This window comes from Cydia pomonella, chromosome 4 (assembly GCF_033807575.1).
Source record: "Cydia pomonella isolate Wapato2018A chromosome 4, ilCydPomo1, whole genome shotgun sequence".
NCBI lineage: Eukaryota > Metazoa > Arthropoda > Insecta > Lepidoptera > Tortricidae > Cydia > Cydia pomonella.
Window position 1 is genome coordinate 2,544,829 of NC_084706.1, and position 19,030 is coordinate 2,563,858.

The following is a 19,030-nucleotide window of genomic DNA, read 5'->3' on the forward strand; positions in this document are numbered from 1 at the left end:
CTTGAGTCACGTTTCATTCGCACGTGCCTGGGTTGGACTTGTGCAAAAGGGGGTGCAGGACTTCATCACTTGTAATCCGTGTGATGTTATTATGACACATATTTTTGATGACTTTATCGTAGATAATAAGCTAAAATAAGCTGTATTGTACGAATTTATTTTCTCTAAAATTAAAATGGCGGAAATATTTGACCTCAAACTTGGGAGGATTCTAGGATGTAAAATTTTCGATGGATGGAGTGTTATTATGACACCTACTTTTTATTGTTTTATCGTAGAGAGTACGTTAAAATAAGTATTTTGTAGAAGAAAATTTTCCAAAAACCAGTCGCAAAATGACCTACATATGTTAAAAAATACGCCAAATGACCAAAGGCATATTCAAAGAGTAAAGTAAGTATATAGGTAGGCATATTTGTCGTAAAATAAGGTAGGTTAAGTTCGTTCTTACATGGTTAATATACCTAATTCCCTAATTATTATACCAGTTGTATAATTATTATTATATAACATTAATTATTAGATGCGAAAGTAACTTTGTCTGTCTGTTAGTCTGCGCGGAAAGAGAATAGTCATAGAATGTAAGTCCTATTGCTTCCCTTATATTCCACGACTCTTCTCTTTTAGCACAGACTCTACCTCTTTATGCTTAAACCGATGAACCGATTTAGATGAAATTTGGTATGGAGACGTGTAGTTTGAGGCCCATGAAAGGACGTAAGAACTAAGATACTTTTATCATAATCATCATTCCCCGCAGACTAAGTTACGGGCAGAAGCCAACAAAGAATAAAGAATTCACCAGGGAGACCGAGCTTTGCTGGGAAAACATATAAAAACTCAAAAATGCGCGTTTTTCCAGAGATAAGACCTAGACCTATTTATCGCCCCCGGAAACACACATATCAAAAATCGCTACAGACTTTTCCGAGATCCCTGATATATAAAATTAAAATACATTGCTCGTTTAAAGGTATATAATAATAAATAATAAGATGATAAGATTTCCCCAATCCTTCGAAGGCGTTTTTGTTAGTGTCTGAATGGCGGGTGGACCTCAGCAAATTTGAACGAAATATTTATAAACATATTGTATCTTTGGTGTACCTCAGTGTACCTTTAATAGAATCCAGTGTACCTCTTCCTTAAACGAGATATTTTACAAAAAAGGTCCACCCGCCATTCTGACGTCAAGATGGCGGGTGGACCTATGAAAACTTACATTATACTCATTATACTGCACTAAAAGTAGGCAGTTATATTGTACCTACATTGTACTTCTGTAAACTTTTAATAAAAATCAGTATATCTATCCCTAAAACGAGCTAGGCACAAAACAAGGTCCACCCGCCAACCTGACGTCAGGCCACGGCGTTTTCATAGTTAGTCCATAAAAACTTCTTAGTCGCTAGCCAAATATAAAAATTTAAAGAAGAAATAGGACAAATGTCATCCGGGTTATTTACATCACGTAGTGATTATAATTATGCTCTTTGTTTACATCCTCCATTTTTCATGGACTGTTTCCTTAGCTCTTTTTGTTATTTTTTCTAAACATTGTTTTGGTATCTCTTTATAACTAATAGAGTAGGTGCAAACGACAAAATGCCACCGAAAAAGGAGGTATGTGATTTTAAACATTAATTTTTTGGTTCAGTAGTCAACATGAACCCCGCACAATATCCCTGTCTGTTTGCGGCGTACAAGTGATTCAGCTCATTACTTATACAATTCTTAGTTTTAGATGAACAATTGTTACATGTTTGAGCATGCAATTAATCACTCCCGCAAAGAGATATAAATAAAAAAAACAGAATCATGCACCAAATCTAGTAAAGATACGAGGGACGGTAGGTAGATCTACCGACCTGACGCTGACAGAAGTGTCGTTGTATACCTACTACCATTGATGTACGTTACTACGTTTAAAATTATTACGCAATAATAAGCAATCTATTTGATTCATAATCACACTACAAGGCAATTAGAATCTCTCTAAATGTTCGAAGTACGTACCACCGTCACCGTTCGTAAACATTATTGCATCGACTTAAAGTTTTACCAATGTTCGGTTAAGTGGGTTGCTGTTGGCATATGCGCCATCAGATGAAATGATGTTCAAATTTGCTGAGCACCGTTTACAGAATGTAGAACTAAGTAACAACGAACATTCCAGGAAAATCCCGAGGAACAGATGCGCAAAAAGTTTCGCGCTAAATGTCAGTTTCGCGCGCTCGGGCGACTCGTTCTTGCGAACCGGTACTGGCTTATAGAGGGCGTTGACGAGTACCAGGGCGTGGATGACGTGCAACGGCGGGTTACGCAAGTCATCCGGACAAAGCAACTGAAGAAGCGGTTGTTAGATATACAGGTTAAGCTTTTATCAATCTTTAAGAATAAGTTGTGCCATGAAAAATAAATACCCAAGCAATATTATTAGGTAATACATTTATTTAAGTGCCCCAACCTTGTTCGTGTTTGTTCATGACGTAAGTCGTGTACGTACGTACGTCGCGCGCAATGTAGCCAGGATCGTCGTCGTGGGATAGCCAAAATGTCATGGCGACAACAGAAGAATCAATTTATAGTTTAGCCGGACTGTCTCATTTCGAACATAGAGAGAAACTGTCTTTATCTTACGTTAATACTAGCAGCGCAAAGAAAGGGATGAGTATAAATTTCCTGGTTCTTACTCACTGACAAGTTGTGTTTGCCACTCTAACCGTGTTTTTTTCCCCGTTAATTTCAAGGGTGCATTCCTGAGCTAAATTAAGTAACTTTCTCAAAGACCGGTATACTAATAAACATCATTTCGGAGATAATCAAAGTGTACACTTCCCTTAGGGCCTGTTTACATATTCCTTAGTGTTTAGTATGAGTTTAGAGGCCTAGCAATCCGGAGGTCGCGGGTTCGAACCCCGGCTCGTACCAATGAGTTTTTCGGAACTTATGTACGAAATATCATTTGATATTTGCCAGTCGCTTTTCGGTGAAGGAAAACATCGTGAGGAAACCGGACTAATCCCAACAAGGCCTAGTTTACCCTCTGGGTTGGAAGGTCAGATGGCAGTCGCTTTCGTAAAAACTAGTGCCTATGCCAAATCTTGGGATTAGTTGTCAAGCGGACCCCAGGCTCCCATGAGCCGAGGCAAAATGCCGGGACAAGGCGAGGAAGAAGAAGAAGTGTTTAGTATGAGTTTATACATTTGCTACTAAACGTACGTACTATCTCGGACGATCGATGTTCGATACGACATTGATATGTCACCATATGTCACAGTTTTCAATTGTTTGGGTGGGTTAAATGCAATGCCCGTGTTACAATAACGCTATTATATGCAACTTTGAAATAGTTTTTACAGAAAAAAAATACATTTTTTTGTAAATTAACTATGCCATTTAGTTTCCTTAAACGTACTTACCCATACCCTGATGTTAATGGAATTAAAAAAAACACAGTGTATAGCTGACTTATCAATAGCTTTGGGCGGCACAGCATTAGTTTCAGTTCAGCAGCTGCCCTTTCAAAATCCATGGAACGACCTAGTTACTAGGATTATGCTTTTAGGTACTTTAAGAAAAAGTATTTGATCTACCCATCAGAATTAAATATATTAATTAAAACTCAAATAATTTTAGGATAAAGCCTTGCTGAACAAGCCTGCGACAGAACGTACGCATCAGGAGCAGCAATATCTCTATCGGAAATTAGGTGACTTGAAGTGCTTCAAACGATATCCCAAGGTACGAGTACATGATTCGTTCCAGATTTTCAGTAGTTTACATTTCAACAAAAACAAGCCATAATTAAAAAATCATGGAAGGTCTCTGACATACAGTTCATATATTTAGTCAACCCTTATTGTCCCATTTAAAATTACCGTACTGTATATTTTTTGTAACAAGTGTGGCTTCAAAATTCGTTTAAAAAAATCGGCCTGGAAAGTTTTGGACCATAAACATTTCTTCATAGAATGTGAGAAGAAAGCTGGCAGCGGCGACTTACTTCAAGTACTACGGTCCGAACCGCGTGATCGTGCGGCAGCACCACGAGGCCCACGCCATGTACTTCATAGTTAACGGAGACGTGACCGTGAGCCAGTTGTTCTACGACGACCTGCTGCAGCAGTACGTGTCCGTGGACGTGGACACGATGACCAGCGGAGACATGTTCGGAGATGTCTCACTGCTGCACAACACGCCGAGAACTGCTACGGTCACTACTACCGGTAGGATTCTGTGGGAAGTTGTATAGACTCCGACTACGCTTTTACACCAGCGGGTGTTGGTAGGAAGTCTTTTGAGTTTACATTTGAAGAACTCTAATGGTTTTTACGCGACTTTGCACTTAAAATCTTTAAAGTATTTTATATCTCTGATTCTAGTCCTTTATTAAGTGTTTTAAGCGCAACTTATTAAAAGCATTCGAGCCTTTAGCAAATACTACGTAATTTTTTTTATTTTAATTAAAACTAAGGGAAATAGGCGTAAATTGAATGTTGCCTTGAATGTCATGTGGACAATACGTTTTAAAAAAACTTTTGTTCATAATATGAGAGTTCTCTTCAAAGGATTCAAGCATTTACATAATGCTCAGGTCTCGATAACAATTAGATATTAGGTCTAAGTTATATTTTAATCAGAGACCCGTCCACTCCTTCTCAGAAAAAAGCTTTTAACTGGCTTAGTGCTTTATCGGATAGCCCCAACGATTTGCTTTCTCTTTGAATTGATTATCCGTTCATTTTGTAGCTCTAGAGGGGTTTTCCTATCAGACCTACCGCTATAATAGGTTCCTTCCTAGTTCAAAAATTTATGACGCTACGCGACGCGCTAGGAACCCAGTCCTTCACTTTAAATATAAATTAGCAACATTGATTCTATTTTTATTAGAGAAAGTTGAAAATGGCATAAGCGGTATAAGGAATATCCCTTCAAGAGATTAGCGCTTAGGAACGGGTATCAATCATTCGAAGAGAACTGCTTCCCCGTATTATGGCACTTTAAAAGTCGAATGAATGTATCGACGTATCCTATCCAAAACCCTCGAAGGGGATACCGGACGACCGGTCCCTGATTTTAATTATAAGTTCTTCATTATTTAGTAAAAACAATATTCCGATTTCGCAGCTGAAGATTTGAAATAAACTTTTTCGTAGAACATCTTATTCTTGGTTAGGTACGTCTCTAAAACCATGCTGGTTATACTCGTACCTATTTAGTTTTTGTCATGATATCTATCTATGTATGTCCTGATTACTATAGGTCACTGCGAATTGCTAGCGTTGATGAAGGGAGACTTTAAGCACGTGCTGCAGGCGTTGGTGCAGAAGCAATGGGACGAGGTGCGTCGCGCCATGTCGGCGTTCACTTATTTCGACGGACTCGACGAGGTGAGATGACAATCATTTATATGTATGTCCTTATTCATTTTTTGTATACGAGGACGAAACAAAACGATAGCTCAATAGTTATTTGTTGCAAAAAAAAAAAAAAAAAAAAAATTGTTTTGTTTGTTGTTGTAGTTAAGGGGGCAAAGTTGTTGTTTAACCGCTCGTGCTAATATTGATACCCGAGCAAGCGAAAGATTTCAAAATTGAACCGCGAGCGTAGCGAGTGGTTCGAGAAGTGGAATCTTGAGCGTTGCGAGGGTTTCAAGGCACGAGGGTTAAACAAACTTTGCCTCTGAGTGAAACACAACATTTTTCACCACACCAACGCGAGGAAAATACGAAACATGAAATACTTATCAAAAAAAATCTAACCAAATCAAATCCAAATGAACTTAATTAAAAATGTATCATCCAAAATCATCATTTAAAAGTCAATTCTACCAGCTTACATAAGGAAACGACTCAAAATTTGCATCTGATTACTTTGCCCCACATGTGGATAAAATGCAACTTTCTCATTAGTTTTTGAACAATCAAGACGGCCAGTTGGTGTGGTGAAAATTAATTTTAGGTTGTATAGTAGAAACAATTGCTTCATAAGTCATAAACGCACATGTGACACCCTTAATATAGCAAGACCCATAGACTACGAAAACCGCTTACTATTGCTTGTTAGTCTCCATAGCAAGTACTAGGGCCTCAGGAGTTACGAGAAGGTGTCGTTGACCACCCAGCCGGGTCCCAGCGGCCGGGGCGCGTACGAGTATGAAGGTATCGCGGCTGCTCGCGTATCTTAAATAGCTGTATACTTTTGGCTTGTTTACCTGCATGATTTTATTCGTTTAAAACATTATTTTTATTGACTCGTAGAAAAAGTATTGTATACAATAGTAATATAATCAAGCTTTTCAATCTCGTACCTCATTTTAGTTAGGGAGGCGAGGTAGCTAAATGGCGTAATTCAACGGCGCCGTCGAGGCCTATCAAAATCGAAAGATAAAATAATTTCGAAAAGTTATAAGAATACGAGCTTTGTATGGTAAAAACCATTTTAGCGGTGGGTTTGGCGTGTACGGTTTTTCAAAAATGTTAAAAAAAACAGTTACTTGGGCATTCTCGAGCGCGTCAGATATTCATACTACGTATGCCCCAAGTGCCTCTGATAACAACGGTATACTAATCTGCCGGTTTGCGTGGTGGGGGTAGGAATATAAAGTAGTCAAAAATGCAAAAAAAAAATTGCTCGAGCGCGTCAGATTTTCGGAAGGGGTGTTAAGTAGGCCCCAAGGAAGCTCCCTTTAAAAAAACTGACGATTTCGGCGTGACGATAAGTTACGATGAATTTTTGAAAATGCAAAAAAAAAAGTTTTTTTGAAATACTCGAGCGCGTCAGATTTTCATAGGGGAGGTTTATCTCGGTATCCTGAAAGCATATTTTCTTAATCTGACAAAAATGTTGGTAGGTTCTCTTAATCTGACCGAAAAATGTTTTTTGGTTTCTTTTTTTTCCTTTCTTTCTCCTTGATAAATCGGGGATTTTAAGAATGACAATAAAGCGATAGATGCAACCAACGTAAATGTAGATGAAATGTAGTACGAATTGTACTATTTATTGTATAAAAAAATGAAATGATATAAAAATTGTATTAAATGTTTACGGCAAATTCCTCTTTTTTGCTTCAATTCTTCACTTCGTTTTGCTTACGGTACGTCCAAAAAACAATTTGAGGATCAACAGGCTATTGAATAATATACATACATGAAACTGTACATGTTAATAATACTTTTGTATACAGATACGCGTAACTTTTTCCGAGTCCACGAAAATAGTCGAGAAGCTTTAGAAAAAAAAAATTTTGAGATATAATAAAAGTCACATAATTTAATCATCGTTATTTCATATCAATTTTTTTAACACCCTCAGTTTTCGAGATATACTAAAAAAACCGGGAGTTTGAGTTTTTATGATGCTTCAAGTCAAAAAATTTTAACTTTGGACAAAAATGTAAAGAGACCTTTTTTGTGTAAAATAAAATTACCTTTTTTGTTTATTTAAACTTTTTTTTTGTAAAATGTATCGTTCGCGACTTATATGCCGCAACGCGTTTTTCGGATAACGAAATGGCTCCTCCACACTTCCGGTCATGCGGAAACCGGCAGATTTTGTATTTTTAGTAAGTTTTAGATTATATTCTTCAAAATAAAAAAAAAATAAAAATTGCGCTCGAGAATGCCGGATTAACGTTTTTTTACAAGTTCGCGACCCTACAACTCGGCGGCGTCAAGGACTTATCGTCAGATTAGTTAAATTTAGTCTTAAAACACTAAAATCAACCCCCAATATCTTAATCTGACGCGCTCGAGTATTTCAGACTATCGATTTTTTTTTACTAATCTGATCGTCTATCCTAGGCGCGCGTCACTACATATAGAGCTAAATACTTTACAAGGTTGTTCTATTAGGTCTAAGGTATCTCTCATATCTTAAACTGCCACGCTCGAGTATTACCGAAAATTCCCCTATTCGCCTCCCTTCCAAATTTGCTTCGTTGCCAAAACACAGTACTCGACTGAAAAGCTCTCTATTATATCATATCACGATTGTATAAAATACTATTAATCTCTTTCTGTCACAAGATTTTTTTGAAATTAGCGATTGAGGTCAAAGTTACAAAAAAAGAAAACGTAAAACATATGGATGACGTGATCCAAGGTTTTGTATTTGCTTCCTATACGTTGTTGATGTTTGCGAATTCCATTTCATTAGTCATCATTATCATTCGCTTGCCCTTTTCCCATGGTCGGCGCAGCGTGTATTTTACCTCTCTAACGTCCGTCTTCTCATCAATCTCGTCATTTCCTTTTTCATATAATCTCTTACACAGCCCATCCACCTTTTCTTTGCATTATCTTTCCTCCTACATCCTTCCACATTTCTTCCTAATGCCTTTCGCGTCAGACGAGCCCTATTCCTCTGCATCTCATAATATTTTTCGAGGAAGTAAGTAAGTAATATTTTATTTGTGAAACACAGGTAATACAGATGACAGTGAAATGATATAGTACTCTGTGATCTACCATATAGGTGTACAAATATTTAGTCTTATAGCTAACTTATTATCTAGATAGCTTAGAACCTATTACATATTTACATTATAGCAAATTAATTTTACATTCGGATACATTGAAATTATGTCACATAAAATAAATTAATAGAAAGGATACTTTTGGTCACGGGCAAAGTTTTTGTCAGATAAAAATTCATTGATGGTATAGTATGTTCCTTTGATGAGCTCTGTCTTTAATATGTTTTTAAACTTTTGGATCTCTAATACTTTAAGGCTTTCAGGTAGTGAATTGTATATTTTGGACGCCATGTCTAATATACTTTTCCTTAATAAAGCAGTTTTGCCACTTCTCGTTTGTACCTATTGCATGTCTATATCTGGTATTTCTGGTATTTCGAGGAAGGAAGCATTGTGTGCGCTTGACACTCGCGGCGCTTTCGCTCTTCTGCAAGGTGTAATAAAAATAGTGGTTATACGTAATGGCATATTCGGTATCGTGTGTCGTCGTAGGAAACAAGTAGTAAGAAGTTTTTTAACGCATTTTTTTTCTATGGGCATGTCGTCCAAATCGGCCAACCCTCCATACAATACAAGGCCAATAATTTTTTGCGTCAAAAAATACTTCTGCATTTTCCTAATCAGATACCGATATGCCCGAAAATTTGGCTGTTTCATACATTCCAACTGATCTGATGCCGCTGATTTCTATAGGACTGCCAAATTTTTTTTCGCGGTTCGGTCATGGTCCCATATTAACACTTTTCCAGGCCGCACCAATCTACAAGGTTTTCCCAAAAAAGCCAAATATATTACAATTAATCCAGCTTTGATGATTCATTTGAAGACAAGTAATATTTCCTGAAAGTGTAATCTAATTTGAACCTTAAATCGGAATGCTAAAGTTGAAATTCTATGTGGTCGATAAATCGTACTATGCCTGGAAAAGGGTTAAGAGTTGTTCAGTGTGACCAATTAAGTCACTAGGAAGCTGGTGGTTAAAATTTCAATCTGTATTGCTACAGATGACCAGACGCGAAGGTTGTATAACAGCCAAAATGAAGTCTTACGCGCCGAACGAGACCCTGCTCGGCGACGGCGAGGGCGTGGCCAACTTCGTGTACTTCATACTCTCAGGGCGCTGCCAGATGATTGAGTCGCTGCAAGTTAACATCACGACGCACCTCGGCCGCAGCCATTATACGTTGTACGATCCCTATGTTAGTACCAAGTATGGCGCGGCCATACATTGGCACTAACTGTCTAGTCGGTGTAGATATTCTACTGCGTATATTTTTCCTGTATAAAAAAGGTTTCATAGAGATCGCACGATTTTTCTAGAAAAATTAAGTCTACTAAACTAAATTATACTTACCTGTACCCCTAGTGTAAATAAATTCGATTTCCAAACGTGACGTACGCGTTTGCGTTTAGTCTCATTTTGTATTGGATTTCGAAAGAGCGCGCCAAGCGGGACGTTTTGGAACCTCAAAATCCTATACAAAATGAGACTTAACGCAAAAGCGTTCGTCACGTTATGATGTCGATCAAAGTTACACTAGGGGTACTGAACAGTCATGTACATTTATGAGTTTGTGTACAACATAATAACATAATTTTGAACATCTCTCGCCCGCTAAGTTACTTTTTCTGCCGAGTGTCTATTATTTTGACCAAATGACGGCTTTACTGTAACGTGACGCTACTTTTGAAATCTAAGGAGAAATAAATATATGCAAGTACAGTTCTGTGTATGCGATTCAGTCCCATACTGTCCAAATATTATGGGAAAACATTGAATCAAGTTTCCATACTTAAATGTCTTATAAAACACTTGGGTAACAATCTAAAGCAGTATCAAATATTTAGTAAAAACAATATTCCGATTTCGCAGCTGAAGATTTGAAATAAACTTTTTCGTAGAACATCTTATTCTTGGTTAGGTACGTCTCTAAAACCATGCTGGTTATGCCTGTGTATTTATTTTAGGTACCACAGCAGGAACAAGAACTTTCTTTAGAAAAAAAATGGTTTGGAAATAAAGGCACCAGCGTAATGAAATCCGTCACCAATGAAGCTGCAGCGCAGCAAGAAGCGTCAAAACTCCACGGGGTTCTGAAGCATACAACGTCGCAGCGACGTGACACTCGAGAGAGTGATATCAAACTAGGATGGAGTCAAACGGCCATAGAAGCGACTGATGACGATGAACCGGCCATCTCGAATATGGTATTGAAACCGCCTAGCGAAATTTTGCACCGGGGTTCTGTAAGGTTAGAATTGTCTCGTATTATCTAGAAAAGAAAGTTAGTTGTCAAAAATTTGTTTTTTGATGCAATCATTTATCGACGGTTATTGTTTTAAAAAGTGTTTTATCAGCCCATGTCATCATAATCGTATCTAACTAGGCGTAGAACTCTTTTAAATTACTCCTTTTCCATCATTGAAGTAAGGACTCTAAGCACGAAGAATTTCGGACATTGACACGCCATTTTTTTATTACTACGTCAGTGGCAAACAAGCATACGGCTCGCCTGAGGGTAAGCAGTCTCCGTAGCCTATGTATGTATTTTTATGTATGTATTTTCTATCTCTATCGTCTGGGCATAATAAGATTGCTGTCCGCTCGCACAGTGGCATTGACCGCCGCATTCTTCTTTCACACGGGCCCTCGCCCATTTTGGAAACACCGAATCGAATTATAAGAAATACGTATTCGATACTACTTTGTTATTAATAAACGAGATTATTTTTTAATTTCAAAATTAAAAATCGTAGTTTTCTGTATGCCATCTGTATGTTATCTGTATGCCACGTAACCGAAAACGCCGATTACCATTTTTTCTCGCAAGTGACGTCACTATAGCAGAAATAGTAGTTAGCACTGCACATTTAACATTTCATTGAAATTGCACATCGTATAAAAATAAAACTGCACTGCTATTATGACATCACAACAATGGCGGCTGCATTTTTGGCGCGAACATTTATCGTTTAAATTGTAAACAAAATTTATTTGCTTATAGTGGTATTATTTTCCGGAAATAAAAATACCAGTCGGTTATCGAAGCTATACGAACATTTATTAATAATTATATAAACAAAAACGTAAAATAGCCTATTAAAGTGTCGTGGGCAGAGTAGAATTTTTGAAAAATAGTAGCGCTATTTTAATTTTATCATAATATCAATCAAAAAATCCCGATCAAACAACTTTTTCTCGATAGAAAAAAAACATGGGTCTAAAACGCACCATTAAACATTTTTAACAATTTTTGCACAAAAGCTAAAAATTTGAAAATTGCTTCTAGAAATAGGCAATTTTAATTTTTATCAAACTGATAGATTACATTATTTTAAATCAATGATTTTCCGCGATGCCGGGCACGCACACCCATCTTGCTCACGATCACCTGAACACAGAACAACCTGCGGGCTAAGCACGGTCGCATTTTTATTGCCAGTCACCATGCCCGTCACGTTCTAACAAGTATGTAAGTGCGAAAGTGATAGGCATAGTGACAGGTGATAAAAATGCAACCATGCTGCCACCGCTGAATTCACTGCGTCTTCAACACTCAACAGCTAAGGTGTACTCAAACTAGTTAGTACAACAATCGGTTAAACAATTTACTTACTATTTCAGCTCTTAAAGTAGGTATTTAATATTTATAGGCCAATGAAATTAGATCCATAAAAAGCGTTTTGAGGAATGAATTCTCAGCAAGTTAGACATCGTTTTAATACCTTCATTCATTTTGGGCGCCTTAGGAGATATTTTTTTCTTTAAACCACATTTGATTGACCTATTGCCCCCAGGGCCCATTTGATGCCCATTTTGCCATACTTACGTACGACCACGCCACTGGAAGAAGGCTTTTATGTTTTTAATTCTTACTCAAATAAGTATAAAATGACGGTAATACTCGAGTGAATGTATTTTATTTTATTGTTTTTTTTTTGGCAGGTTAAGTGATTCAATTCCAGTTTTCGAAATGCCACAGAAGCCTGCTCCAGCTAATTTGCGAACGTATTTCATGCAGGTTTGGTACCCGCTGACATATCAATTTAACTTTAAGAAAGAGTCGATAAAACTACCTTATTCAAAATACCGCTGTATCTCCCTTATTCATAAAACTTTAACCTGGTAAATACTTTTAAAAACTTTTGTTAGTGTCTTTCTAACAAACAGAAATAACGAATGATGATGATGAATGACGGATAAGGAGAAACGATTTTCAACGGTTTGTTAGATTTGCAGAAGATTATGAATAACGCCATAAGGTTCTAAGTTGTTTCCGATTAGTAACTGACATGTACCTAGTATGCTGTACCCCTGTAGTGTAAATTTATTCGATAGCGAAACGTGACATACGCGTTTGCGTCTTATTTTGTATGGTATTTTGAGTTTCGAAAAATCGAATTTATTTACACTAGGGGTACAGAGCCCCTAGTGTCAATTTATTCGATAGCGAAACGTGACGTACGCGTTTGCGTTTAGTCTCATTTTGTATGGGATTTAGAAACAGCGCGCCAAGCGGGACGTTTTGGAAACTCAAAATCCTATACAAAATGAGACTTAACGCAAACGCGTTCGTCACGTTATGATGTCGATCAAATTTACACTAGGGGTACTGTACACTGCATAGAAACATGAACATGTCTATGAATCTCATAAAGATGTATAAAAGTCATTCAAACGGCACATCTTTTCAAGCTTTCCCTTTATTCACTCACCCTTTACTAGGTATATATTATTTGTACTTTGAAGAGTTCAGATCTTGTGCTGACTGCTGAATTGACAGCAGATGACCACAGGCGAGATAAAGCTATAGTTAAAGAATACCTATTTAAAATCCTTTTACCTCGTCCCACTAGTAGATACCAGGGTTGTCTTTGGTGTATCGTTTGCAATAACCATAGACAATTTGGAAGTGAATTATCATTTATTGTTTTTCAAAGTATTCACCATGACACGACATTTGAAACACTTTAGCATTCTCTCGAACCAGTTTTGAAAATACTTATTCGACTCTGAAGTGGGGGTTGCCAAAATGGCCGATTTGTATGCGTCCACCGCTTCTTCGGGTGTGCGAGAAGGTTGACCTCGAAGACTTTGTTTGATTTTTGGGAACGTGAAAAAATCGGCAGGGCTATACGGTGGGTGGTCTAGAATTGTGTAAAAAGTGCGAGAGCTTGTACCTATTGTTGTGGTGCAGTATTATTCAGCGTTTCGGTTTTTTTTCGAAACTCTGCGATAACTTGTGGCAAGCAAATTGTCGTATGTATACCAGTCATCATTAACCATTTTACGATCTTGTAGTGTAGCACAATACGCACGTAGCCAGCCTTTGCCACGAACGAAGCGGCCATTTTCTTCGAAGTGCTTCTAGAGCGTACGGCTTTTGTTGGGTTTGGTTCATCTTGGAAGACCCAAACAGTCGACTCAACTGCTGCTTGGAATCTGGATCATAGGCATACATCTCAGATTCATCCCCACTGATCATATCGTAGACGTGTTTTGACTCTCCGTTTATTCACAGTTTTATGACACCATCTAACAAGAGCCGTTTTTGCTCATCGCTCAGCAAATGTGGTATTCTTTTTTTTATGATACAGGAGGCAAACGAGAAGACGGATTACCTGATGGTAAGCGATTACCGCCACCCATGGACACCTGTAACAACAGAGGGGCTGTAAGTGCGTTGCCGGCATTTAAGATGGGAGTACGCTCTTTTCTCTTTTTTTTTTATTCATCGCGAGATTAACATTCTTACACAGAGCTGTATGCTCTGCAATAACTGTTTTTTTTATTATTAAGTACTAAAGGTTTGTAAACGACAAGACATAAAAGGCAGCCCTTGTACACTGTGATTTACATACAGACCCAAATCATGAAAATGTTTTTTTAGGGTTCCGTAATCACTTAGACTCCCCTACACGAAAAATGGAGATGATTTTTTTTGATAAACAATATTTTTGGAAATAATCGTTATGAAATAAAAAAAGTTGTGCCACTCCCCCCCCTCTAACTTTTGAACCATGGGTCCAAAAATAAAATCGAAATTGTGAAATTAGAGCATAGTAAACACTTTCAAGGAAAACGATAGCGAACATGATCAGGCCGCGTAGCCAATGTGCAAATCGTTTACGCTCCGTAGCGATCGAAACGCAACTGTCACTGTCGCACTAATATGGACGAGCGATAAAGAGACAAAGCGTTTCGTTGTCGAAGCGATAGCGATTGTCACCTTGGCTAGGCCGGCAGTTGTGCTATATTTGAGTTTTTGCTAAATCTATTTTGACGGCCCGAGCTGAGCCTGGCCCGACATGCTTTTGGTGGGTATTTCTTATGTTATTTTTGAGCAGGTGGTTATCTTCAACCCTGGGTCCACGTTTGGTTTCGGTGAGAACATGCGTGACCGGCGCATCGTCGCGCTCACGCCCGTCGACTGCATGCTGCTGCCCAAGGTCTGGCTGCTGCAGCGGAACACTGCCAACATCTGGACTCGCATACAGCACTATCTCGAGAAGAAGGTGGCTTTAAATAATTATCCATGCCATACCGTGTTCTAAGTGTTTGCCAAGTTTCTAACAGCCAGCCAGCTGAGATAGCGCGCCAAACATTTTTATTATCTTGGGGGAAGGGGGTTCCCCCCTCGCGACGCCAATTATTGTTGTTTATTGTGCTAATCGTCATGTGATTTTCACCACAAGTATTTCACTATAATGTTTTTAAGTCATATTTCATAGGCCAGGTACCAGTGTAAACTGTTTTTTTTTATTGTAAATATAAAAAGAGATTATTTTGCAGATCCCCACAAAGAAGCAACTGTTCAAAGAGTTCGTGTCGGCGCGCCGCTGGCAGGAGTTTCGCGACCAAATAGTGTCGGACGTGGTGGCGCGCTCTAATGCTGTCAACTTCACCACTGTGCACGACGTGCCTTACTCGATACGTATAGAGGAAATGCTCGATATTTAGAGGCAGATGCTCGCATTAAGTCAGTGACTAATAAATCTACATAAAATGTAATCACATAAAATGATAATTTAAATGTTCAGTATTCATTCATCAATCCTCCTTATTTTCTTGAAGCACCCTCAGCAGCTTTGGAGGATTCCCTCCGCTGCCTAATTTCCCAATTGGCGTAACTGCTAGCCAGAAGTAAACTACCTATGAAATTAATTGGATTGATTCAATATAATTGATAATATAAAATTGATTGGACTGAGTGACAGGCAAACTTTGCACTGATTTCAACATTAAGGGCCAGTTGCACCAAACCACCTGCTAACGTAAGCACAGTTCGCTAAATTTTAACGCTTACGTGGGGGTCTTAACGATTGCTAAATAAAATGCGTTGCACCAACTATAAAATAACAGAATGTCGTCGCTAATCGTGTGGCCATACTATGAACGCGTTCCTACCAAAAAATTTATGGTAGAATTATTTTTTCATATAGCAACCCAGCAATAAATGTCAAAGTTGTCAAATTTTTCAACAACGAGAATACTTTTGAAGGCGCGAACTAGTTTCTATTTCTTTTCAGGTTTTAAATCTAAATATTACACAATTTATGCCATGCCAATCTTGAATATATTTATGATTATATTAAAAACAATGTATCTTAATGGCATATTAAAGTGAAACTGCTGACTACGATTGTTCAGTGTCCAAGTGTTTTCCAAGCTGCAAAACCGAATCAAAGAAGGAGCTGCATTGCCCGGTAAGTTATCTTATTAGTTTAATACGTATCCCTAACTACTTTCAGAGCCCTAAGCACAAGGAATTACCTACGCTACCTATGATTATAACCCAAATACCGACAGATGGGGTAACATTTTCAATTACATATATATATTGTTGACACAATAATACATAACTGTTAGTTCTGGTTGTAGCAGATATTCAAGTTACTTTTGTACTTTAATTTAAACCTGCTTGACCTAAGCATTTTTCAATGGTTTTGCCATTGGTTGAAACGGATCACAATATATTTTTATGCATAATAATTTCATGTTACTTTCTTTTCAGGTTTGATATACACCATTTGATATGAAATACAAGATGAAAGTTACACACAAGTGAATCGATTCAAGAAATCCAAGAATCATACACTAGATTAACTGGAAAAACTTGTTGCGAAAAATAAAGTATTATAAATATTATCTGTATTTCATTTTTGACAATAAAATATATTTTTAGTTACCTTATCTTACTTTATTTCTACCTCACTAAATCCTTTTTAGGTAGTGACTAATGGAGGTAAAAGGTTATCCGGAGAGAAATCAACAACTCATTGACATATAATATATTATTTCACAATTATATTTAAGTGCCTACTTATTATATTTTCTGTCATACTGGTAACTTAGACATAACTTGTTTATTCCAACTATTCTTTATTGGGGTGATCATGATATAAATCATTAATGAAACATGCATGGGCTGTTGAAAAACTGGTATGGGGAAAACAAATAAAATCAAACTGAGGGCCGTTTCTTATGACTGAATTTAGAGCTATTTAGGTATGTTCGGTTTTGAATGATGATTTATAGGGACTGGGTAGGTTAATATGTAGGTAGGGTATTGTGTAGTTAGATTTAAAAATAATGGGTTCACACATTCTCTAAAGTATGTCCTGATGCTCTATTGCTATTTAAGACCTATGGATTATATTTTTTACCAATTTACTGGTATGCTATTTCCAATACATGGCTAGGGTTATATACAATTTTTACATTGTAATTTATTTATATGCAACTTCACTGTATGACTGGTTGAACACAAGTAAAATTCAGGTGACAGAAGCCATATTATTTTATCTAACCTAGGTATTGGCTGTTATATTTATAAATGTTGTCCAGTAGGACAGGAAACAACTAAGATGGTCAGCTTTTTATCATTTGTCACCATGCCGCCTGTCACATTCTAACAAGTATGTAATCGCGAAAGTGACGGGCATAGTGACAAGTGATAAAAATGGAACCATGCTGCCACCGCAGGTTATACCTATTAAACTACTCAGTTGTTCTCATGTATATGTATATTCGATATTTCCAGAAGAATTACTTTATTAGGCTCGGAGGCCACTATTGCCTAGACACAGTAAGAGATCCTTTGGCTTAGTATCAAGGTAAGTATGCTAGGGCATGCCGAGGCACCCCTCAGACAAACAAATGCTAAGAACACCTTGGTGTGTCTAAGACACTGTGGTAAACCTGTAAATGCCAGAGGGATACCTTGACATTCACAAGCAGACCTCAATGTGTACGGATGCCTCTGAAGGACGCCCTGCCATGCCATGTCGATAACGGGTACGGGACTCTATAATAGGTATAAATAATGTCATAATTGAAGATAAGAGATACCCAGGTAAGCCCACACACAAAATAAATATAGATTTATGGAGCCTGTGAATTGTTAAATCTAATTGTAACTTAGTATTCTAATAAATAAAATAATATAATCATGACTATGTAACTGACGATGCAAAAGACTGTACAGCTGTAGGTATTTTTCATTTAGAAGAAACACAAATTTTCAAATTCAAATTGCACTTGTAGTAGTTAATAATCACTGGGTTTATTATAACAAGTTTTTCAAAATTTCTGTTATGAATTTAAATATAAATAGCACCATAAGTAAAACTATTTTTAGTTCATTACTTGCAAAGTTGTTGTTTCTAGGGTTAATGAATAAGATATTTTGTAAAAGCAAATAAAACACAAGCAAGTATGTATGAATTGAAGTATTATAATCAGTTTTACATTACACATTTTGCTCACTTATATATAACCTATTATGCCGACTGGTCTGGAATTGTCCAATACATTTTCTTCACACTATAATACTTGATTTCATATTTAGCATCTTGTTTTATGTGCGTTTATAGTTATGAATATAGTTCACTTCTGTTGTGGGTTACGATTTTCAGAGGCCGACTTTGTATATGTTTCTAGTTGTCATCTCGCTGTTTTCGAATATCATGGTTAGGCCACCAGTATTTCCAAGGGATATAACATTCTTATCTTGATTCCAATAAACAGAGAGCGTTTTAAATTGATTTTAATGACCAGTGTGTCGATAAATAGTGTTCATTACATGCCGTCGAGTTTCACTTTATGGGACGTATTTGTTAACCTGTAATAGCAGCAATCTGGTCTTATCCTCAACTTAAACTCATTCTGCACTCAATTTAAATTTAAAACACACCTTTTCTTTAAATATCCAGTACAAATTAATGTATTTTACGAAACACAAGTCGTCTCGCACCTAAAATGACATTTAAAACCATTATGTGAACTGTCACACGTTTTTGCGTTTAAATATTTCCACCTTTTTATTGTTATAAATATATTTATAATAATTTACATTACTTTTTTACTCAAATTATTTAATAATCAAACATAAATTCGTGAAATACGGACAATTTCCAAAAAGTGCCGCCATATTTATCGAACGACTTTGCTGTTAACCAGTGGTCTACCACCGGTTAAGGGCAGCGTAACTTTTTAACGGACACATAGCGTGGTGCAACCCAAATATGCAGTTAGCATTCGCTAGCGCC

At 37.2% G+C, this 19,030-nt stretch overlaps 1 protein-coding gene and 1 long non-coding RNA gene across 2 annotated transcripts; both read left to right on the forward strand.

Moving 5' to 3' along the window:
• Positions 1–938: 938 nt before the first annotated feature.
• LOC133516848 (uncharacterized) lies at positions 939–15,513 on the forward strand. The gene is made up of 10 exons (XM_061849840.1): positions 939–1,623; positions 2,177–2,371; positions 3,640–3,744; positions 3,974–4,229; positions 5,266–5,393; positions 9,484–9,678; positions 10,448–10,731; positions 12,426–12,501; positions 14,828–14,995; positions 15,273–15,513. Exons 1-10 carry the CDS (start codon positions 1,606–1,608, stop codon positions 15,438–15,440), a joined length of 1,593 nt encoding a protein of 530 aa, XP_061705824.1. The 5' UTR covers positions 939–1,605; the 3' UTR covers positions 15,441–15,513.
• Positions 15,514–15,726: 213 nt separating this feature from the next.
• Positions 15,727–17,270, forward strand: LOC133517509 (uncharacterized). The gene is made up of 2 exons (XR_009799374.1): positions 15,727–16,186; positions 16,495–17,270. It is a non-coding gene; the product is annotated as an uncharacterized LOC133517509 (long non-coding RNA).
• Positions 17,271–19,030: the final 1,760 nt, after the last annotated feature.